Raw genomic sequence first — 22,363 nt, 5'->3', positions numbered from 1 at the left:
CTGTGTAGGCCGTTTTTCTTCTTTGATAGGACTGTGACGGACACATCTTATGTTGATATGTTGCAGTTCTAGTTGTTTCCACAATTCACTGTTTCTGATTGGAGCATCGATGTTCGTCGCTATTTAAACGACGGACTTCCCACATCGCTGGATTGGGCATAGAGTGCAGATGATTTGGCTCTTTTCCCTTGACCTCCCAGGTCGCTTCATCTAACGCCTCGTGACTTTTTCCTTTTGATGTACATTAGGAGCCGTGTTTACTAAGCCCACTGACAAGAAAGCTGAAACAGCTCAGAGAATGCCTCAATGCTGTTGTGGAGACCACTGACACGATGTGGCTACATAAGGTATGGAAAGAGCTTTACTACTGGTTAGACATGTGTCGTGTTGCCAGAGGGACACTCATAGAATATTTGTGAAGTGCAAAATGGAAACTTGGTGAGTTTACGGTTCTATTCATGCACCACACATATTTGTACATGAAATACTTTGGAAAGTGTAGAGCTTTGAAAAAGAATTAATCATTTATAGTAGCTCTGTATGTCCATTGACTGTTATACCTGAAGATGTGCAGAAAGTGAAGGATTCCATTTGTGGCTAATTGATATCCGAGTAACATGATAGTAGTTTTCTGCGTTTTGTGAAGTATACAGTTCTGCATTTTTGTACATTTAAGTCAAGTTCGCAACCTTTCACCACTTGAAATCTTATCAAAATCTAACTGGATATTTTTGCAGCTTTTTCAGATAGTAGTACTTCATTACAGATAACCTCATTACCTGCAAAAAGTCTATTTTTTTATCTTTTATATTAAAACTGGCCTTCAGTTTTACAGCAGTCTCACAGTGGGAGAGACGACAGTGTGTTTCTATAATTCAGAACATTCATTGGGACCAAGGCGAACACTGGTAGGAAGCTACATTGGCTTAGACTTGTCACGTGACGCCATGCAGCATGCAGGCGATTTCCATGTCAGCTATGATGGTATGAGGATATGGAGGACACAACACCCAGTCTATGAACAAAGAAAATCCCGACCCGGCTAGAAATCGGACCCAGACCCCTTCAGTTTGAGTCTGAGCTTACCACTATTAAAGGTCTCTGCCATGTCAGTAGCATCTTGTACGAACAACGAGGATTCCAATTCGCTTCCCTGTGACACGTCTGAAGTGACTACTACCCTTGTTTATGACTCAGCAGCCAAGATACGTGTTGTATCCTACCTATCAAGAAATTCTCAATCCAATCACAAATTTTGTTTGATGCCCTGATAGTTAATAAACATTGATATAGTATCAAGTCAAATGCTCTTTGGAAGTCAAGAGATAATGTATTCCCCTTGATTGCCTCACAGTACACCTTTAAGCTGTTCTGTTAGGTTCCAGCGTAACCGTAACCTGGGAAACTGTGACAAAAATAGCCAGATATTTATGACTACCAAGACTATAAGATTGAGCTATTCTTACTGGTAATCGTATCCTGTTATCGAAATGGCTACGATCAATGATAACGAACTGCCAGCAGCAACACGCAGCGAAAGAGCCGCGGACACCGTAAGGACACTTTCAGCCTTGATCTATTACGATGTTCCGGATTTCACTCGACAACTGCCCGTGCTACGTTTCTCGTGACCTTTGTTTTCACAATCGATGCTGGTTGGAGCGGATATGCCATTCTATCAAAAATGCCTCATTAAGTTCGAAATAAAAATATGTTACAACGTTCTGCTAATGAGGACTGTCAACAATAATGAACGATAATTTTGAGCAAGTTAGAAGATTCTGCTGCAGACGACTGTCAACGATAATGAACGATAATTTTGAGGATAGCTTCTGATACCGTTCTTGTAACATGTTTGACGTGTGCTTTTTTCCAACAACTGGGACAGTCTTCTGTTCCTCTGATCTGCGGTATCTTATGTTTAAAGTGGGAGCTAACTTAGTGGCAATTCCGTATAGAATATGCCAGGCTTCCATCAGCCCGCGCAGTCCGGAACCGTGCGACTGCTACGGTCGCAGGTTCGAATCCTGCCTCGGGCATGGGTGTGTGTGATGTCCTTAGGTTAGTTAGGTTTAGGTAGTTCTAAGTTCTAGGGGACTGATGACCACAGCAGTTGAGTCCCATAGTGCTCAGAGCCATTTGAACCATTTCCATCAGCCGCCGCTGGAGTCTTGTTTATTTTTAGTGCTTCAGTAGTTTCTGAACGCCACTGCTACTAACGTGTATACCACTCACGTATTAAACCTAAAAAGAAGTTTGCTGTCAGGAATAGAAACCAGAAGAAGAGCCAGCTTCCAGAAAATTACCCGAGAACCTTTCCCAGTGGGAACTATAAAACCGCCAATACCGTCGCCCATTCCCTACTAGGCTCTCCTGTGATTCCGATTCACACGTTTCATAAATTTAGTACACCGTTTAACTACCTTCTCTTATTTCACGCATCTTTCTGAGAAATATGGCTCGTGTTGCTGCTATGACGCTTCTTTCTATAACAACTTTCTTCCGTTATTACCGTATTTAAAACCAATGGCTTTTTAAATTAGTTGCATTGTCGAAGCACTTCCTTTTAAACCAGGTTTCTCATGCAAAATTATAACAAGTTTTTGTGACGTCAATGTTCACCATTTACAGATTCATGTATGAAAAAGTTGAAACGCAGCTCATGTCCCCCTCGCCTACTTGTATACTTGTATATGGTAACTGTCCAGCCTGCAGGCGAGAGATTCTCGTTATCTACGACTAGTTCACGCCTATCCGCTCGGAAAGAGAATGAACCTAGCTGCAAGAGATTAGTTTAGAGGGATGAGCAGAACGGATGGAAACTGGCTGCCTTCGTACGTGACGCGGATTGTAACTGTTGATTATGCAAGTTAAAAGATGATTATTGATCTTTAAATAATTTGTGATTTATGCTGAAGTGTAACCCGAAATTTTTTTACCTGTCTGTAGTTGGTATTTCTCATAAACATGAAGTACTTTTGAACAGAGTGGTACCAGTGTAATAACTCTGTTCATAATGTATTACAAAGAAATACTTATCTAATAATTGAAAAATTACGTCTGTTCCGACTTTAGGTCCTGCTACCACCGGTGTTTAAACCACTTGTCCCTAAACCACGATCTTTTTTAACATAGGATGTGGCAACGCTAGCTGCGTCCCATAGTTTAGTAAAAGAAGATTAAAGAGTGACGCCTGCGGCGATAGAAAGAAGTGTAATGAATGTAAAATGAAGTGTTAGAATTAAATATCGACAGTTTCTGTCATGAAAAGAGTATGCAGCGTAGCGTAAGAAAGAGAGAGAGAGAGAGAGAGAGAGAGAGAGAGAGAGAGAGAGAGAGAGAGGGGGGGGGGGGGGGAGAAAGATGAAAGGAGGTGGGATAGGCCTTTGCTCGGCAATGGGACACTAATAGCTAATAATATATATTTAATCGCATGACATTAATGTGTTTCGTCCTTTTCAAAGAAATACACTATAACGAAGAACGACATTCACTGTTACACATCTTTTTTTTCTTTCATTGAGCGTTGTGCTCCATAGTGTCAAATGGAGAGTGGTATGTAATTTTCCCTTTTCAAATTTTTTTCATACTAATTCTTCGAAAGGAATCTTTGTTTCCAGTGAAACACTCTCTCAGATTCACAACACCAATTATCATCTGTCTTACATTCTACGACTTCTTACGGGTTTCGTAAATTATTGTTACAGGCAAAGAAGATAAACTCTTCAATTAATGTAAAATCAAATTTGCATCTGGTTCACTAATTAAATAAGTATTATCCTGTTTTTCCTCAGTATAATATTTAGTCGAACTATCAAACAATGGTTAAATAACTGCAGGCGATAAGACGCTTAACTCGCATTGTTAGGAAGATAAGAATATAGTCGTCCTTATATAGTAATTCGGTGGTAGCCCTAAATCACTTCACTTGGGACGGTTTCCGAACATATGACATTTTCGCCCGTAACCTCTATTCAAGTTAACTAATGCCTCGCCAGCAACAGGTTTAAGACATTCCTTACATTAAAGAACGTTGGGCACACAACTGTATACTGTGAGTCACTGAAGTTCCCATCCCGTACGATTACAGGATTAACATACTAAAGGAAGCTGTGAAACATAAGCTTGGAGAGTAATAATAGTAAACCAACGTACCTGTTGACTAAGATACTCATTCACAGCGGAGTTAGATTAATGAAATGGCGAAAACCTTTCTAAGTGCTGTTCATTCACTCCATCACACTAATTGAATTTATTACTTCTATGATTGGGTTTTCGACTGTCTCGATACGCTCAGAGTTTTGCACAACAAATGCCCCACAGCATTTAAATTAAGCACTTAAATTGTATTACATCCTTAGAATGGTTCGTATTGTGAAACTGAAATACGGGGTATAGCACAAAGAACTGAATGTGGTAATATTGTAATGAGAAATGAAATGTCTGATAGATGAATAAAACGTGTGACTGTTCACACTTTGCGTACAGCCTGAAACTTAAGCCTTACATGCATTTGCCCCATTTTAAGAGTTTGTTTGTTTGTAACTGCAGTATTGAATTACTGTTGCTACAACGAGGAGCAGTTACTTTTCATATGAAAGTAGCAGAAAGGTTTGCTTATGGTTATCATATTAGCAAGTAGTAGAGTATGGCTATGTACGATTAATATTTTACTTTCCCAATGGACACGCTAGATTAAAAATATAGCACCACAAAAAAATCAGAGGAGTTCCGTCCACAAAAATATTTCAAAGTTGGCGCAAAAAATCGAAGAATGTTTTGTTAAGGAGAGGTCTGTAGGCATCGTACCAATGAATGACTCCTCCGTGAAAGCAACGCCGACTCTGTACGTTTGTCAGTGTGTGTGTGTGTGTGTGTGTGTGTGTGTGTGTGTGTGCGCGAGAGAGAGAGAAGAGGGAGTAGGGAGTGTGAATAATGAAGCAACACAGTGAAGGCGATTAATAGCATAAGGAGCAGGTATCGTTTATTTTTGTGTGACAGGGTCTGTATAGAAGAATTTCACGTTTCTTTTAATGTTAGTTCGGCTTCTTGTATATTTGTTCTACTCTTTGAATTTTGTCAGGCGATAATTACGCTGCTTCTTTACAAGAAATAAAAAATGAACAAAGAAAAATGGAGAAAAATAATGGACAAGCGTATATTACAAACAATTAATTTGATGCATGTTGATTTTTGGGGGCTTCTTTCCATGGCACCCGAGATAGGAGAAAAAATATGTTACTAACTCTAATGAGATATGCAAAATGTTGAGCGATAGTTTCTTATCTATAGCTGACAAACCGAATCGAAACTTTTTGTACCACAATCATTTCATCATTTTCTTCAACATGCTTTCCAAAGAAACAAGAGAAGGTTAAGTTAATGACGAGAGATTAGTAGGAAATTGGGTTGAAAATTATGTCTCAGAAGTGTATAGACCATAAGGTTATGATCAAATTTCAAGTGCGATAGAAAATATTTGTGTGCCGTACATGAGCTGCGTATTTGGTAATTGCGTAACACATTTTGTGAAATATCTATCATCTCGGAAACACGTAAATATTCAGTGTTGAGATCTCTACACGAGGAGAGAAAAGAGGGAAAGTTTGTAGCTACAGGCAAATATAATTGTACTCTATGATTTACTGATAATGCAAAATTGAGTAGTTGGCTGTTTCTCTGAGTTTAGTTTTAATAGTGCCTCATCAGTTGACCACAAAATATATATTCTTTCTTACACGAGATAGTGGGAAGTGTTGATAAAAACCGGCAGCCACAGTGTCCTCTACAATTTAAGAAAAACTTTTGATCGTGAGGATCACGATTTATTGCTAAATAAATTAGTACACTACGCGATTTAGGCTAAGGCATTTAGCTGGTATCAGTTACCTCTGAGTAATAGGAAAGAGGAGGTTCCTTTACGTATTTACGTAGCTGGAGACAAGCTAGCTCCCTTCTGATGCTCTGTAACGTTATTTGTTCGTAGATCGACTTCTTTTCCTCATATAAATTGATCAACTGCATTTCTAACTTACAGTTATAAGGCTGATTAATTTGCGGATGGTAAAGGTGTAATCGTTACAAATCGATGACAGACGAAAAATATACTCATCAGCAGCTGAATCATTGTAGCGTGTAATACACGTTTGCATTCGGATAGCCTTCCCACGCCATGACATACACTTCTACATCTACTCCTGTCCTCGACAAACCATTGTGAACTACATGGTAGAAGGTTCTTCCCATTATACCATGTATTAGGTATTCCTTCTGTTAACATATGTGCGACAAAATTCTTGCTTAAATACTTTTGGGCGTGCTGTAATTAATCTAATCTTGTCTCGTGAATCCTACGGGAGAGATAGAGAGGAAACTGTAGTAGATTCCTAGATACTTCAATTAATACTGGTTCTAGAAACTCCGAAAGTACTCTTTAAGGCGGTAGCTGGCGTCTGTGTAGCGTTTTCCGGGCTCAGGTTTCTCAGAATTTCCGTAACACTCTTCTGCGGGTTAAACAAACCGGATAACATATATACTGTCCTTATTTGTATACGTTCAATATCGCTTGTTAGATCTATTTGATTTGGGTCTGACGCATTTAGCACCTCAGCATCCGTCACACGAGTGTTTTGTAAACAATCTCCTTGATTGCATTTTCCCAGTATCCTACCAACGAACCTAAGTCTGCCACCTGCTTTAAGCATGACTGAGCCTGTGTAATCATGCGTCTTAATACCCACTGTTACACACAGGTAATCGTATGAGTTTATAGCTCCTAGACTGTAGTGCAGTGTCTGTGGTGTACTATGCAACCCTAAGCAGTGTACCTCCAGACATGCAACAGCGTTGAAACGAACAGCCGCAATTTAGTTAAGAACTGAAGGTAAATTGCGATTATGGTTCCGTGTCTGCTGTAGAGTCTTTTAGAACAAATGGAAATTTGTGCCGGACTGTAATTTGAACCCTGATTTCCCTCTTTCCCTAGCCACTTCGGCTTCCCGACCATCCAAGCTCGCCTGTGCGGGAATCACTGTAGTACAATGCGAGCACTAGGGAATGTAAACACCAGGACAAGTGGAAGTTTGGGCAGCTTCTGGAGGTGTGCTCGGATACCCGAATAGATGCTGGCACGATAGCTCAGCGAGTCCGGTGAGAGAGCTTCCTGGCCTCTGTAATAAAAAAACATAAAAATTGAAAAACGAGTGAGTATTCAGCGACGAATAACGAACAAAAAGAAGAAAGAAATACATTTTGAGGCCCAGTTCGGCATAAATTTAAATTTGTTCATAAATATTCTACAGCTGATGCGGAACCATATTCACAATTTGCGAATAATATCTTTATTGATCCTAATTGTGACTCATGGATATTTCAATCACAAGGTACTATGTTTAAGTGTTTTGCAAAGTGCACTATTTCACATTTTTGAGAACTTTATGCACTTTTAAAATACTTGCGTCTTTTTGAAATCATAATAAGGTCTGTCTAAGTATTTGTGCCGTTTTTCCATAGCACTTCATTATAGGTAGCTGCGTTTCTGCAGATAGGCCGAGGTTTCAGTTAATAATCTAATCTCGACCTCACGATACCTTCGGGAATGATTTGTGGAGTTGTATATTCCTAGAGTCGTCATTTAAAACCGGTTCTTGAGACTTATTAGATAGACTTCCTCGCGATAGTTTACCTGTATCTTCAAGAGTCTGCCAGTTCAGTTTCTTCAGCAACTCTGTGACACTCCATTTCATGTCATTACAAAAGGGTACAGTCAGGTATTGAAAGAGTTGTCGCATTACAACTGTGATTCAATGATTCTACAGTCACAGGATACTACGTTTTTTCGTTTTGTGAAGTGTTCGATTTTAATTTTTAAACATTTAAACATCTTGCTAATCTTTGAACTACTTTGATATCTCATCAAGATCTGACTCAATATTTGTGCAGCTCCTTTCGGACTGCACTCCATTTTAGACAGCTGCATTATCGGCGAAAGTCTGTAATTAGCACTAATACTGACCGCAAGATCATTAATATACAACATGAACAGCAAAGGATCGAACAGATTTTCATGGGGCACACTCGAAGTTGTTTCTACATCCGTCGGTGATTTTCCCCCCAAGGTAAATTGTGCTGCGTCTTTCCTACCAAAAAATCCTCAGTCCAGACACACATTTCGCTTGGTAATCCAGACCATTGCATCATTTTATAATAATTTTCTTTCCGGAAATCAAGAAGTACCGCATCTATCTGATCTTCTTGACGCGTGGCTTTCAGTATGTCATGTGAGAAAAAACCGATTTGGATTCCACATATTTGATGTTTCCGGGATCCGTGCTGGCTGGCATTGAGAAGCCCATTCTATTAGAGATACCTGATCAGCTTTAGCGCAGAATATAATCTAAGATTCTACAAGAAATGGATGTGAATGATATTGGGTACTGGGTTTGTGTATCACTTCTCCTACCTTTCTTGTAGACGGGTGTGATCTGTACTTTCTTATAACTGATGGGCACGGCTGTTTATTCAAGGGATATACAATAGATTGCATTTAACAAAAGGGCTAATTCAGCCACAAAACTGGTATAGAATCTGATGGGCATTCCATCTAACCTGGAATTTTTGTGCACTTTTAACGATTTCAACGGTTCCCCATCACTACAAACTGGACTCGCATTCGAGAAGATGACGTTGATGACATTCAAATCCTCGTCCGGTCATCCAGATTTAGATTTTCCGTGATTTCTCTTAACCGGTGTAGGCAGATGGCGTGATGGTTCCTTTGAAAACTGAGCAAAACTGAACGTACTCAGACATTTCTCTTTTTACTCCCATGAACCATGGACCTTGCCGTTGGTGGGGAGGCTTGCGTGCCTCAACGATACAGATAGCCGTAACGTTGGTGCAACCGCAACGGAGGGGTATCTGTTGAGAGGCCAGACAAACGTGTGGTTCCTGAGAGGGGCAGCAGCCATTTCAGTAGTTGCAGGGGCAACAGTCTGGATGATTGACTGATCTGGCCTTGTAACACTAACCAAAACGGCCTTGCTGTTGTGGTACTGCGAACGGCTGAAAGCAAGGAGAAACTACAGACGTAATTTTTCCCGAGGACATGCAGCTTTACTGTATGGTTAAATGATGATGGCGTCCTCTTGGGTAAAATATTCTGGAGGTAAAATAGTCACCCATTCGGATCTCCGGTCGGGGACAACTCAGGAGGACGTTGTTATCAGGAGAAAGAAAACTGGCGTTCTACGGGTCGGGGCATGAATGTCAGATCCCTTGATCGAGGAGGAAGAAAAGGTAAACTTTCATTATTGTTCGTTGAAAGTAGACTTATCTAAAAACGGGCAGAATAACGATTCTACCAAAAATAGTTTATTTACTTGCCTAGAAATACATGGACATACATACATTCAACAATCTATGGAAACACTGTGTCATGTGATCTACATAGTGAAGATTAAGTGTGAATTTAAAACAAAATGTTTCTGGTGTATCTCTTCCTATTTTATTAAAGAGCACCTTCAAATAGATCTGAAAACTGGTGTTTATCGTTCTACTGTATTAAATCTGTAACATTAAATTTCATAAATTTTAAGCCAAGGAGTTTTCTCGGGGGTCACAGAAGATGATTCACGAAATGTAGTGTAAAATCATTTCTAAGCGAGCTCCAAAACTTTTTCTCTCAGCACCTCATATACAGGGTGATACAAAAAGGTACGGCCAAACTTTCAGGAAACATTCCTCACACACAAATAAAGAAAAGATGTTATGTGGACATTTGTCCGGGAACGCTTAATTTCCATGTTAGAGCTTATTTTAGTTTCGTCAGTATGTTCTGTACTTCCTCGATTCACCGCCTGTTGGCACAATTGAAGGAAGGTAAGTTGACTTCGGTGTTTGTGTTGACATGCGACTCGTTGCTCTACAGTACTAGCATCAAGGACATCAGTACGTAGCATCAACAAGTTAGTGCTCATCACGAACGTGGTTTTGCAGTCAGTGAAATGTTTACAAATGCGGAGTAGGCAGATGCCCATTTGATGTATGCATTAGCACGGGGCAATAGCCGTAGAACGAAGGTGTCCCGACAGGAAGACGTTCGAAGCAATTGATCGGCGTCTTAGGGAGCACGGAACACTCCCAGCCTATGACTCGCGACTGGGGAAGACCTAGAACGACGAGGACACCTGCAATGAACGAGGCAATTCTTCGTGCAGTTGACGATAACCCTAATGTCAGCGTCAGAGAAGTTGCTGCTGTATAAGGTAACGTTGACCACGTCACTCTATGGAGAGTGCTACGGGAGAACCAGTTGTTACCGTACCATGTACAGCGTGTGCAGGCACTATCAGCAGCTGATTGGCCTCCACGGGTACACTTACGCGAACGGTTCATCCAACAATGTGTCAATCCTCATTTCAGTGCAAATGTTTGTTTACGGATGAGGCTTCATTCCACCGTGATCAAATTGTAAATTTTCACAATCAACATGTGTGGGCTGACGAGAATCCGCACGCAATTGTGCAATCACGTCATCAACACAGATTTTCTGTAAACGTTTGGGCAGGCATTGTTGGTGGTGTCTGGATCGGGCCCCATGTTCTTCCACCTACGCTCAATGGAGCACCTTATCATGATTTCGTACGGGATACTCTACCTGTGCTGCTAGAACATGTGCCTTTACAAGTACGACACAACATGTGGTTCATACACGATGGAGCTCCTGCACATTTCAGTCGAAGTGTTTGTACGCTTCTCAACAACAGATTCGGTGACCTATGGATTGGTAGAGGCGGACCAGTTCCATGGCCTCCACGCTCTCCTGGCCTCAAACCTCTTGACTTTCATTTATAGGGGCATTTGGAAGCTCTTGTCTACGCAACCCCGGTACCAAATGTAGAGACTCTTAGTGCTCGTATTGTGGACGGCTGTGATACAATACGCCATTCTCCAGGTCTGCATCAGCGCATCAGGGATTCCATGCGACGGAGGGTGGATGCATGTATCCTCGCTAACGGAGGACATATTGAACATTTCCTGTAACAAGGTGTTTGAAGTCACGCTGGTACGTTCTATTGCTGTGTGTTTCCGTTCCATGATTAATGTGATTTGAAAAGAAGTAATAAAATGAGCTCTAACATGGACACATGTCCACATAAAATATTTTATCTCCTTGTGTTTGAGGAATGTTTCCGGATGTTTGGCCGTAACTTTTTGTAACACCCTGTATAATAGAATAAATTTTATTTAGAAACATGTAAGTTTTGTAGTGAAAAGAAAACTTTGAATTTGTGTTTCGCTTAGTAGTGGAATAAAAGTTTCTTTCACTACAAAACCGACAAGTTTCTAAATAAAATTTATTCTATTACATTTGAGTCACATAGTTGAGGCCGCAGACCTATCGTACAGACCCCTTTTCTCGAAACAGTGCAGTTGAGGCTGTCCAAGTGTAATGTTTTTTTTAGAAAGATCTTTATTAAAAACTTTAAAATCATAACGTCACACTGCTTGAAGTCTGCAGAAACATAGAAGAATCCAAGCCAACTGTAGAATTTTACGATGGTGCTGAGCCACAGCCATGCAATACTTTATGTGACCCAGACCTCGAGCAGAGCAGACGTATTCTTTGGGAGGCGGAGCCTCTGGCTCTGCGCTCCATGACCGCCCACCAACGTAACTTAGCCTGTACCGCCTCCCCTCCCGTTGCCCACTTTATTTAGTTGTTCGACTGGCCTACACCTGGTAATTTCCTACCATAGGCATGCCCCTTGTATCCTGTGCACTTAAATACATTCTTTTTATTTGACTTAACTTCCTATTCTGTCATTTAACGTCAGCCCTGGACTCTCACTTGATAAGTCCTGATCATTCGATCTCCTGTACGTTGTCAATCTAAGCGGGTTACAGTAACATCACTCTCCTCCTTTCCTGTACTCACTTGTGACACCACTTCGTACGTGCTGAACTTGTTCATGATGGGAAAATAATCGGGAGCGGGGCTTGGGGTGGTGTTAGGAGAAAACCTTCTACGGAACAGATCGTTTCCAGTTACCAGTGGTGGTTTTATTTCTCCATTTTGCCATATGAAAGACAATTAAAATGAAAAATTCGAAAAAATTTTGAAGATCCGTTTCTCCTATCAATAAAACTGTTCACTTTGAATATTTCCTCGGCCGGCCTCTGTAACCGAGCGGTTCTAGGCGCTTCAGTCCGGAACCGATCTGCTGTTACGGTCGCAGGTTCGAATCCTGCCTCGGGCATGGATGTGTGTGATGTCCTTAGGTTAGTTAGTTTTAAGTAGTTCTAAGTCTAGGGTATTGATGACCTCAGATGTTAAGTCCCATAGTGCTTAGAGACATTTGAACAATTTGAACCAAATTTCCTCCCCCTTCCATGAGAGTCGTTTCACGGATCCAGAAAATATTAACTGTGTGAAGGAAAGCCTATGATGGATGTTCTCAAAAAAATGTTTCAGATGGCTCTGAGCACTATGGGACTTAACTTCTGAGGTCATCAGTCCCCTAGAACTTAGAACTACCTCAGGACATTACACACATCCATACCCGAGGCAGGATTCGAACCTCCGACCGTAGGAGTCGCGCGGATCCAGACTGTAGCGCCTAGAACCGCTCGGCCACTTCGGTCGGCGATGTTCTCATTAATAACGTTACTGGACTAGAGGCACCATAGGGGACATATCAACTTATTGTAACATCACTGATGGTAAATGGGTTATGATACCGAGGGCGCTGTCGGTTTTGGCAAGACGGCGTTTGCTGACTGAAAAGCGAGAGAACGAACGTTTGCTTCTATGGTGAAAGGAATGAAATGGAGTAACGTGTTTCCTTACGCTACTGACGAGGCATGGTGGGCGCGTATCCATTCCGCCGATTAAAACCCGGTAGATACAAGTAAACCGCTTGCCGTTCTGTATTTCTTGCCCTGCCGCCACGTTATCAACTCTGTTCTGCACTTCCTTCTGTCGAGGAGTGGGCAGTCCAGGATAATTTGAACTGAGTCGCTCCGACTGTACCTAATACGTATCACTTTTCCATCTAACAACAACGAGGTGTTGCTCCTCCCTTGCCACAGTATTAAATCCTTAATTTCACGCTGGTTTACCTTAAGGCACGGACGTCGTCTTGGTGTGTCAAACAAGCAACCGACCGATGCTTTGAAGGACGAAACAACGTACCGATGATCAGTCACTAAATGTTTCGGCAATTCTAGGCCTCCGACACAACATTCGCTACCCACACTAACTCCCTGCAGCGCTCTTCTCAGCCGCCGTCTGGCTGACCGCCTCGGCGCTCTCGCGCCGTTCACCGGCTTTGATAGCAGTCGTCGTCGTAACACCGCCCTATCGCAGACGGCATCGCATGAGCAAGCCCACATCAAGACCAATCTCACAGGGGCACTTCTCTAATTTTCCTTAATTTTGTAACGAGTTGTATGTGGCCATCCTGTACATAACTTCAATAAATGTCAAAACCGGATAATTAATTATTTGATGTGTAAATCACGCCCATTTTAAATGTTCAGCTATAATTCAATCCCGCCAGTATTTCTAAGGTTCCATATTGCCGTAAATGTTGGCAAAACTTTCCACGAGAGCCATTTAAATTTGCCTTCATTTTTATAATTTCTAACTATTTTTTGGAATTCGTAAAACGGCTCTCACAGAAGAGAGAGGAAATTTGTGTGATCACCAGCTTTATTGATATAAAAAACCGGTTTCCATTTTTTTTTCAAATTTTCCACCTGAATTGCCTGCCAAATGACACACGGTACTGTCTCTTTGGTAAGACAGTAGCTGAGCCTGAGCCGGCATAGTATCGGATGTTATGCGTAACACCCACGCTCCGTCCACGTAAACACTGCCCCACGGTAGTACCGCTGATTAGGAGCGCTGTGCTGTCCATCAATATGAGGACGCGGGAAAGGGGGGGGGGGAGGCGATCACATTGGGCGCGTCGGACGGGTTGGTGAGAATGCGTCGGTATTGAGAACGCTTTTCTTGGCTGCTAGCTTCGTCCGTGACCTGACGTGTCCACTAGTTCTTCCCATTGGTGGTGCAATGCCTCTCAAATTATCTGCAGGAGTCTCTTGTTGCCATAGCGAGTTTGAGTTTAGTGCACCCTTAGGCGTAGGCTTCTGGAGAAATAAAACATCCACTGGTGGCCGGAAACGATCTTTTCATTCGACGGTTTTCTCCTAGTCAACGGACGCCCCGCTTCCCACCATTTACGATCCTGATCAAATGCAGGACTTGCAAAGTGATTTGAACTAACTTTACCACAGATGAAGCGTTAATTGTCTAACAACTTTTAGCATTGTTCTCGATAAAGGCATAAAAGCCGAAATCTAAATAGTACCCAAGGTAAATTCAGTAATGTAGAGTCAAATGACCGTTTATTCTTTCATAAATTTAGGGGATACAGGAGATCAAGAATAGTTAGTGCTTTCGATGCTGAATATCTTTCGTCTAATCTTTTCGGTATAGCCCTACAATTTGAAGATATCATCAGAAGATATTATGTACGATTGTAAACAGAACAGTGACCCCGAAAGAAATTTTGTGGGGTTCGGTGATCTTATAGATGTATTTTCCTGTTGTAGTGCAAATTTTTTTCTTACAGTGTGTATTTTATGAAAGGCAGTTCAAGATACATTAATCACGCAGAACTTTATGAACATCAACCAACTGTCTATATAAACGCGGCTAGGCGATAGTAGCGTCACGTGGAACGCGATCTAGCTGAGTTTTTCCGAAGGCAAGTTGTTATGGCCCGGGCCGGTCGTTGTGGCCGAGCGGTTCTAGGCGCTAGAGTAGCAGGTTCGAATCCTGCCTCTGGCATGGGTGTGTGTGATGTCCTTAGGTTAGTTAGGTTTAAATAGTTCTAAGTTCTAGGGGACTGATGACCTCAGTAGTTAAGCCCGATAGTGCTCAGAGCCATTTGATTTTTGTTATGGCCTGGAGACTCGGCACGAGCATTTCGGAAACTGCACGACTTGTCGGATGTTCGAGCTGTAGCGTTTTTAACACCTGGCGAAACCAAGGTGAATCCACGTCCAGACGTCGTGGAGTTGGGAGGCCATCTCTCATTACCGATGTCGGACGTCGTAGGCTGGGCAGACTGGTAAAACAGGTCAGACGGCGGACGGTGGCAGAACTAACATCAGACTTTAATGCTGGGCAGAGTACAAGTGTGTCTGAACATAAAGCGCATCGAACACTCCTATCGATGGGCCTCCGCAGCCGATGACCCATTTATGTGCCAAAGTTAACACCGCGACTGAAATTGGCACGTCATCATCAGCACTGGACTTTGGCGCAATGGCAGAGCGTTGCATGGTCTGATGAATCCGATAGCCCCGTCATCGTGCCGATGGGAGGTCGAGAACCCGTCGTCTTTTAGGGGAACAGCTCCTCGAACCTGTACTGCTGGACGGAGACAAGCTGGCGGCGGCTCCATTGTGGTCTGGGGAACATTCATGTGGGAATCCATGGATCCAGTGGAGCTCCCTCAAGGCACCATTATGGACAAGGAGTATCGTACATTGGTTGCAGACCACAAACACCCCTTCATGACGATCATGTTTCTCGACGGCAGTGGAATTTTTCAACAAGATAATGCGCCCTATCACAAGAGCAGAAATATGATGGAGTGGTTCGAGGAACACAGTAGTGAGTTCCAATTGATGTGCTTGCCCGCCGCTCGCCACGTCTGAACCTGGTAGAACACATGTGGGATGTGACTGAACATGGCATCAGAGTTCATCGCCCCCCTCCTCCGAATTTACGGGATTTACGTGACATGTGTATGCAGATGTGATGCCAGTTCCCTCCAGCGACCTAACAAGGCCTCGTTGCTTCCATGCCACGACGTTCTGCCGCTGTCATCCGTATCAAAGGTGGACATTCCGGTTAATTGATAGGCGGTCATAATGTTCGGGCTGGTCAGTGCATTTTAACAATACAAGAATTTATTATTTTAAACTAGTTGCGAAATTTTCCTTTAGATATTTGTGCAAAAGAGTAGATTGGTTCGATTTCAGCTAAAGATCATGTGTGTTCAGAATGTTTTCTTTTTCTAACAACCGGCTTGTACTGTCTTTGTGTAATTTTGGCACTACAAATCATTTCTGAAACTGTGACGAGGGTACTGTAGGCACAGTACGTCTTTCGATGCGATCCAAGAAAAATTAATAAAAAGGGAATTAAGTCAGGGCCTCATTTAATGTTCTATTATCTAGATATTTCGTCTTAACTTTTATGTCACAAAGGAACAATCAGAAAGACATATTATGGAATAAATACAAAATTACAAGAAAAAAATTACTTCTAATTTTAGAAAAAATGCCCTTTAAGTTCTAAATAGGAGAGAAGTACCTATTTAAAACATTTAATTTACGGAAAAGATTCTTCTCACTAGAACATTTATTTCAAGCACATTCATAATCCTAAAAAATCCGTTCATTTTTTCATAAGTTGTTCAACTTGTCAGTGGCAGTACTGTCCAATCGGCGCAAGGTACCAAAAGGATCATTTCTTGTCAAGTGGCCCAAATCGGAACAAGGTCGTCAGTCTCCAGTTTTGATGTATCTTTGGGTCTTACATGCAGCCATACGAAATTGCAGTTCGATAAATAGTATGCTGCGGCTCCTAGCTACGCTTATGTAAAGGCCAGTTTCTTCCATAACAGATACAAATAAATCACCAAGTTTGTTTTACTGTTGTTCATGATCCAAGGGGACTCCATCGTAGAAAATTGGCGACCCTGCTCAACGTTTTAGGTACGACAGCCTAGTAGTAGAACGTGTGCTCAGTACACAGCAGATTTACTGCAGCTTGCTGTGAAAGTAGCTCATAAACCTAGTCGTTATAGATTTGGATCGTGTTTTATCAGCTTTTATGGTACTATAAAATGACTTCCTGGTGCTGATTTTTTTCCCCATTTGCAGGTAGCCAGCATGTTATAAATCTGTGCACGTAGGATATATATATATGTCTAGTGGAAGTTAGAATATAACTGTAGCTTGACGGATGTGCAAGACAATATTTCAGTGCAATTTTGGTTTTGCATATAATTGTGCATGACACCTGACAACATTTTACCATTCTTTCTGAGAAACCGAACTCTTGCATCAGTTCTTTTATGGTACAGCTTTGAGTTAATAATGTTAAAATTTGCAATTTTTCTGAATGCTTTGACAACTACAACATTTCTTTCAGTTCTTTACTCAGCAGCCTATAATCTAAGCAGTCAGGACATGCCTTAATTGTACTAGGCGTTAGAAAATCATTTGGGTCACAGCCCCAGGAGCAACAGTGTTGTGTGCAACTGGTTCTTGACTTTTACTTATCTTTTTTGTATACGCTCTAGAGTCCTTCGTTGACACCCTTGAAATTTCAGATGAGAGATCCCAGTAGCAGTTACGCTTGTGTTGAGTGACTCTGTTGGTCTGACTCTGAGTAAACTGACTCAGCTGTAATGGTTTTTTGGTGCAATTTGTTTTCGAAATTTTTGGGATGTTTTCTGACCAGATTGAATATTGCTTTTTGTTATAGCTTTTAACTGATCACCTCATAAGTCTTTGTTCACAGACTGGCTCTTTAGACTAAAAGTACTACAACAGACTCTCCATAGACGTTCATACTTATCAAAAAGCAATGCTCTGAGACGACAGCATATTTTGGCATTTTCACCAAGACGTAAGTCTCTTCTTCGATTAAATAATTGCTGCTGTGGTGCTAAAAATTCTTCCAATTCCTTCAAACATTTTTGTAATGCAATTGCTACCAGGTGACATGCAGTATTATCTGAAATATATTGCCTGGAACAGCCATCAAGCTAGTTGAATTCCAAAACAGAGAGAAACAACCTAAATGACCAGATAAACGTTCAGTACCGCAAAAAAAATTGAGTGTGAGACGATTATTTTGAGACACAGTCTTTTGAAAATAAGACGAAATTGCTGCATAATTTTTTTGAGTCGGCTTTAGTCTCGTATAACTCAGTAATTATTTGAGTAATCAAGACGCTTTATGACATGATGGCTGTCTGTGATCGAGAAAAAAATCAACATCTGGAAGTCATTCCATTATAAGATACAAGCCCCTGAAAAGTGGTCCAAACTTTTCACGGCAAGATTTATGAGCTACTTTAACAACAAACTGTGAAAAATCTGCTGTACGCTGAACCACACAAACAGCAGCGAGGCCGTTGTACCTGAAACGTTCAGCAGAATTACTAAATTTCAACGTGGTAATGTCCTTAGATCGTGAGCAACAGTAAATCAAACATGTTAATTTATTCGTATCTGTCGCGATATGGAAAAAAAGCTTGTCTTTACAAAAGCATAACCTTATTACTTGTCAAGCTGTAAATTGGCTTGGCTTCATGTAAGACTCATACATACATCCTGTAAAAATTTAATCAAAATTGAAAAGGGTCAGTTAGGACCTTTAGATCACATGGTATGGAACGACCCAAAAAATGGTTTGACAAAAAAGTTCCATTTTGACGAGCTCTTATCGAGGATATAAGTTTTATAAAATCTTTACATTTGGAACCCTTATATTGATTTTGTTTCTTTCTAGAAGGTTTCACGTTACATAATGTCGAGTTTCTTCTTAACTACTGAGACTAAAATCCGTCCTGCCATCCCCTAACATCCCCTCCTCCCCAAAAAAGAGTATGTATGCATCATTTTTATGTGGCGCTGAAACATAGCACTTAGTAGTATTTGAATACAAATTATGTTTAACATCCTCTAAATTGATTCCTGAGCATCACTGCATTAAGTTCTATAAATATTCCATGGACATGTTTTTATCTAAAAATTAAATTATCATTTTCAGTAACAACATTGTACTGGTGCAACAGTCATGGCCACAGACACCAGGATCCGCTCAAGTGTGCTGAGCAGAGGCTGTCGCTGCAGCAAACGGGACGGCTTACCACACGAATGCCGCTGTCCACCAGAACTCAAGGGTGACAGTCCACAGACTGGCGCTGGAGACCATCCATGTCCTCCGCCGGAGCCACAGTTCCAGCAGAGTGCTGGAGCCGGAGACGCCTCTCAGGACTACTGCCAGCACATGCCTCCAGACGGCTACTACAGTGGTGGCTCTGTCCCCACCACACCCCGAGACACAGCTATGCCCCAAGGGCAGAATGCACAGTTCGGAAATCAGGGAGATAACGAACCACAGCACCAGGGGCACAGCAATCCGGGAATAGGACACAATCCACATAACAGTCCTTTGGACAATGCTGTCTATAGTTCTGGCGATAACCAGGTTACTGATGCCACTCATCACCATAATAATCCAGGCCATATGAACACTTTTGGAAACCCTGGTAGCCAAGTGGATGGAGCTGGCAATTTTCCTCATGTACACTCTGACAATCCACATGGACAGTATGTACCTGCTCATTCACTCAGCAGTCCTCGTGATGCAGTTCACAATAACCCCCATCACATGAGTCATGGCAATCCAGGAACCGAAATTTCACATGGAAATCCCCATCAAATGAATCCTAATTACCCCCATGGAAACCCCCATCAAGCTGAACATGGTAACTCCCACAATCCTGGCCACAACAATCCAGGAACTATCAATAATCCGTACCATGCTGGACATGACAATCAAATGAATTTCAATAACCCACACTCAGGCACTCATGGTAATCCTCATGCCACCAATACTGTCAATAACCCACATATGACACACAACCCTGGGCCAATGGAGATCTCAAATAATCCTGGTACTCACACACAAGGACAAACTATGGGGAATCCCCAAGCAATGAATCCTGGCCACCCACATCATGCTGGTCATGGAAATCCACATCAAATGAACCCTCATTCTGGTCATGGAAATACCCATCAAATGAACCCTCATTCTGGTCATGGAAATCCCCATCAAGCGAATCCCAGTCATGGAAATCCCCATCAAGCGAATCCCGGTCATGGAAATCCCCATCAAGCGAATCCCGGTCATGGAAGTCCCCATCCAATGAACCCTGGCCACCCACCTCATACCGGTCATGGAAATCCCCATCCAATGAACCCTGGCCACCCACCTCATACCGGTCATGGAAATCCCCATCCAATGAACCCAGGCCACCCACCTCATACCGGTCATGGAAATCCCCATCCTGGTCACATGCCACATCATGGAACGAGTATGCCATATGATGCAGGTGCCGCTGGAGAGACCTCGAGTTATGGTAACCCTCATGGACAGTATTCAGGCAATCCACATGGAGTAAATACTCCAAATCCAGGTCATACTCATGGTAACCCAACAGAAAGCCATAATCCTCATTCAGGTTATCAGCATAATAACCCTCACCAGACCTCAGGGAACCCTAGCAAGGCACCAGACTATCCATATGAAGGGTACCCACCACAGGTACTGCCCCCAAGTCCTAAGCATAATCAGATGTACCCGTCTCACGCAGCTCACGGACATCACAACCCTGGTACAGCTCACCAGTTTAATGCAAACAATCCTGGATATGCCCATCACATGGGTCATCATGAAAACTATGGCCAACAGTACCCACCAAATGCTAATAACATGCACAACCATCCAAACAACCAACATTACCCACATTCAGGCAACATGCATAACAATCCAAACCAAATGTTCCAACATAATATGACCCACTCTCATTCTCAAGGTGATGTCCATAATCCACATCAATATAATCATCAACGCAATCCCAACGTGCATGGGGGAAATCCTCATTATGGCCATCAGGGTACATCTGGCGCTGGTGTTCACAACCCTGGTACCCACATGGGACATCCACACAATCAGGGACCACATGATACCATGGGAAATCCTCATATGGGGCACCATGGCTACCCACAAAACAATATGCAGGGTGGTTTCAATCCTCATGCTTCACCTAGTCAAGTCCATAATTTCGGCATGCATGGCAATCCAGGTCAGTGGAATGCAAACCAGGGATACCATCAATTCCAAGGGCAACATGGCTATGGGAACCACCCTGGTGGCGGTCAGATGAATACATTTAACAATCCATCACATTATGGTAACCAGGCAGCATATTAAACAGCCATGTGCGAAATATCCTCATCTTCCTCCTCAAAGTGTTGTGTACAGTGCGTTATGACGAGTGTATAAATTGTCTTTGTGTCCAAAATTAAAACTTGTGAATTGTAATTAACTGTTCTTTGATTTCTAGATTGGGAAACTGTCATCAGGAAGTATGTAAGATTGTGCTAGTGAAATTTATTTATAGAGCTGTTTACACATTGCTAAAAACTTTTGCAGTATTTCGATAAATTTTAGTACTGGAAAGAGCATTGAGAGAATCTTGAGGAAGAATTCTTCTGCGTTTGCATCTTCACTAACAGGATGAATCCTTGAGCATTGCGTCAACGTATTATGTAAAGGACTCTGCTGAAGATGGCTTGGTAATCACCATAGCCGTCCACTTATCTACGGATAATTGCAGATACGCTGATGAGTCAGAGTTTTATGACCACTGCCGACAACACTGCTACCTTATAGCGCTGCGGGCGTGTGGCGCGGTAAAGAAAATGTCTAAGTGGCGTAGAGGCGGACGGAGAATCATCCTAGGACGACATGGGTCGGAAAAACGGAAATCCACTGACATAAGCGACTTTGGAAAAGGGAAGATTGTTATGACCCTGCACTTTGGAACGAGAATCTCGAAAACGGCGAAGATGTTCGGCTGTTCATGCGCTACTGTCGTGAATATCTATGGGAAGTGGTTGAAGGATAGTGAAACCCAGAGAAGGCAACAATTTGTTAGAAGCTAACACTTATTACAGAATGCGGAGGTCGGAGACTTGACTGCTCTGTGAAAGAGGATAGACGATTATCTGTGGCAGATGTGACAACAGGGTATAATTCTGGCAGAGGCACAAGTGTTTGGGAGCATACACTTTAGTGTACAGTGTAGGAATCCAAAGTGTTTCCGTGTTGCTGAAAGATCAGTTACGATTGCAGTGGGCATGAGATCATCGAGATTGGATCGTGTGTCAATGAAAACGCGTCTCCTAATCGGATGACCACGTTTCTTCTTACAGAATGTGGATTGACGGATCAGGATACGCCGTCATCCAAGCTAACGACTGGTCGAATCATGCAAGGCGCCGCGATGCAGGCCGGTGGAAGCAAAACGCGACGTTCACCTGTTCTCCTACGGAAGCTGTGGTAATAATCGAAGGCACCATGACAGCTGTGGACTTCGTGAACGTTATGGCAGACAACTTCGATCCGTTCGTGAACATTATTGCGGACAACCTGGATCCCTTCATGTTAGAAGTCTCACCCGTATATCTCCCCCGACAG

General features: G+C 42.2%; 1 protein-coding gene across 1 annotated transcript in view; it reads left to right on the top strand.

The window, feature by feature from the left end:
- Nucleotides 1-21,205, top strand: part of LOC126344358 (GATA zinc finger domain-containing protein 14-like) — a 29,512-nt gene extending 8,307 nt beyond the window's left edge. Inside the window, exon 2 of the mRNA XM_050002013.1 lies at nucleotides 18,866-21,205. Within this exon, the coding sequence (XP_049857970.1) occupies nucleotides 18,893-21,094 (2,202 nt within the window). The 5' untranslated portion in view covers nucleotides 18,866-18,892 and the 3' untranslated portion in view covers nucleotides 21,095-21,205. The remainder of the gene's footprint in view (nucleotides 1-18,865) is intronic.
- Nucleotides 21,206-22,363: the final 1,158 nt, after the last annotated feature.

This window comes from Schistocerca gregaria, chromosome 1 (genome assembly GCF_023897955.1).
Source record: "Schistocerca gregaria isolate iqSchGreg1 chromosome 1, iqSchGreg1.2, whole genome shotgun sequence".
Taxonomy (NCBI): domain Eukaryota; kingdom Metazoa; phylum Arthropoda; class Insecta; order Orthoptera; family Acrididae; genus Schistocerca; species Schistocerca gregaria.
Note: the sequence above shows the minus strand (reverse complement) of the source record. Positions and strands in the feature narration are given on the sequence as shown.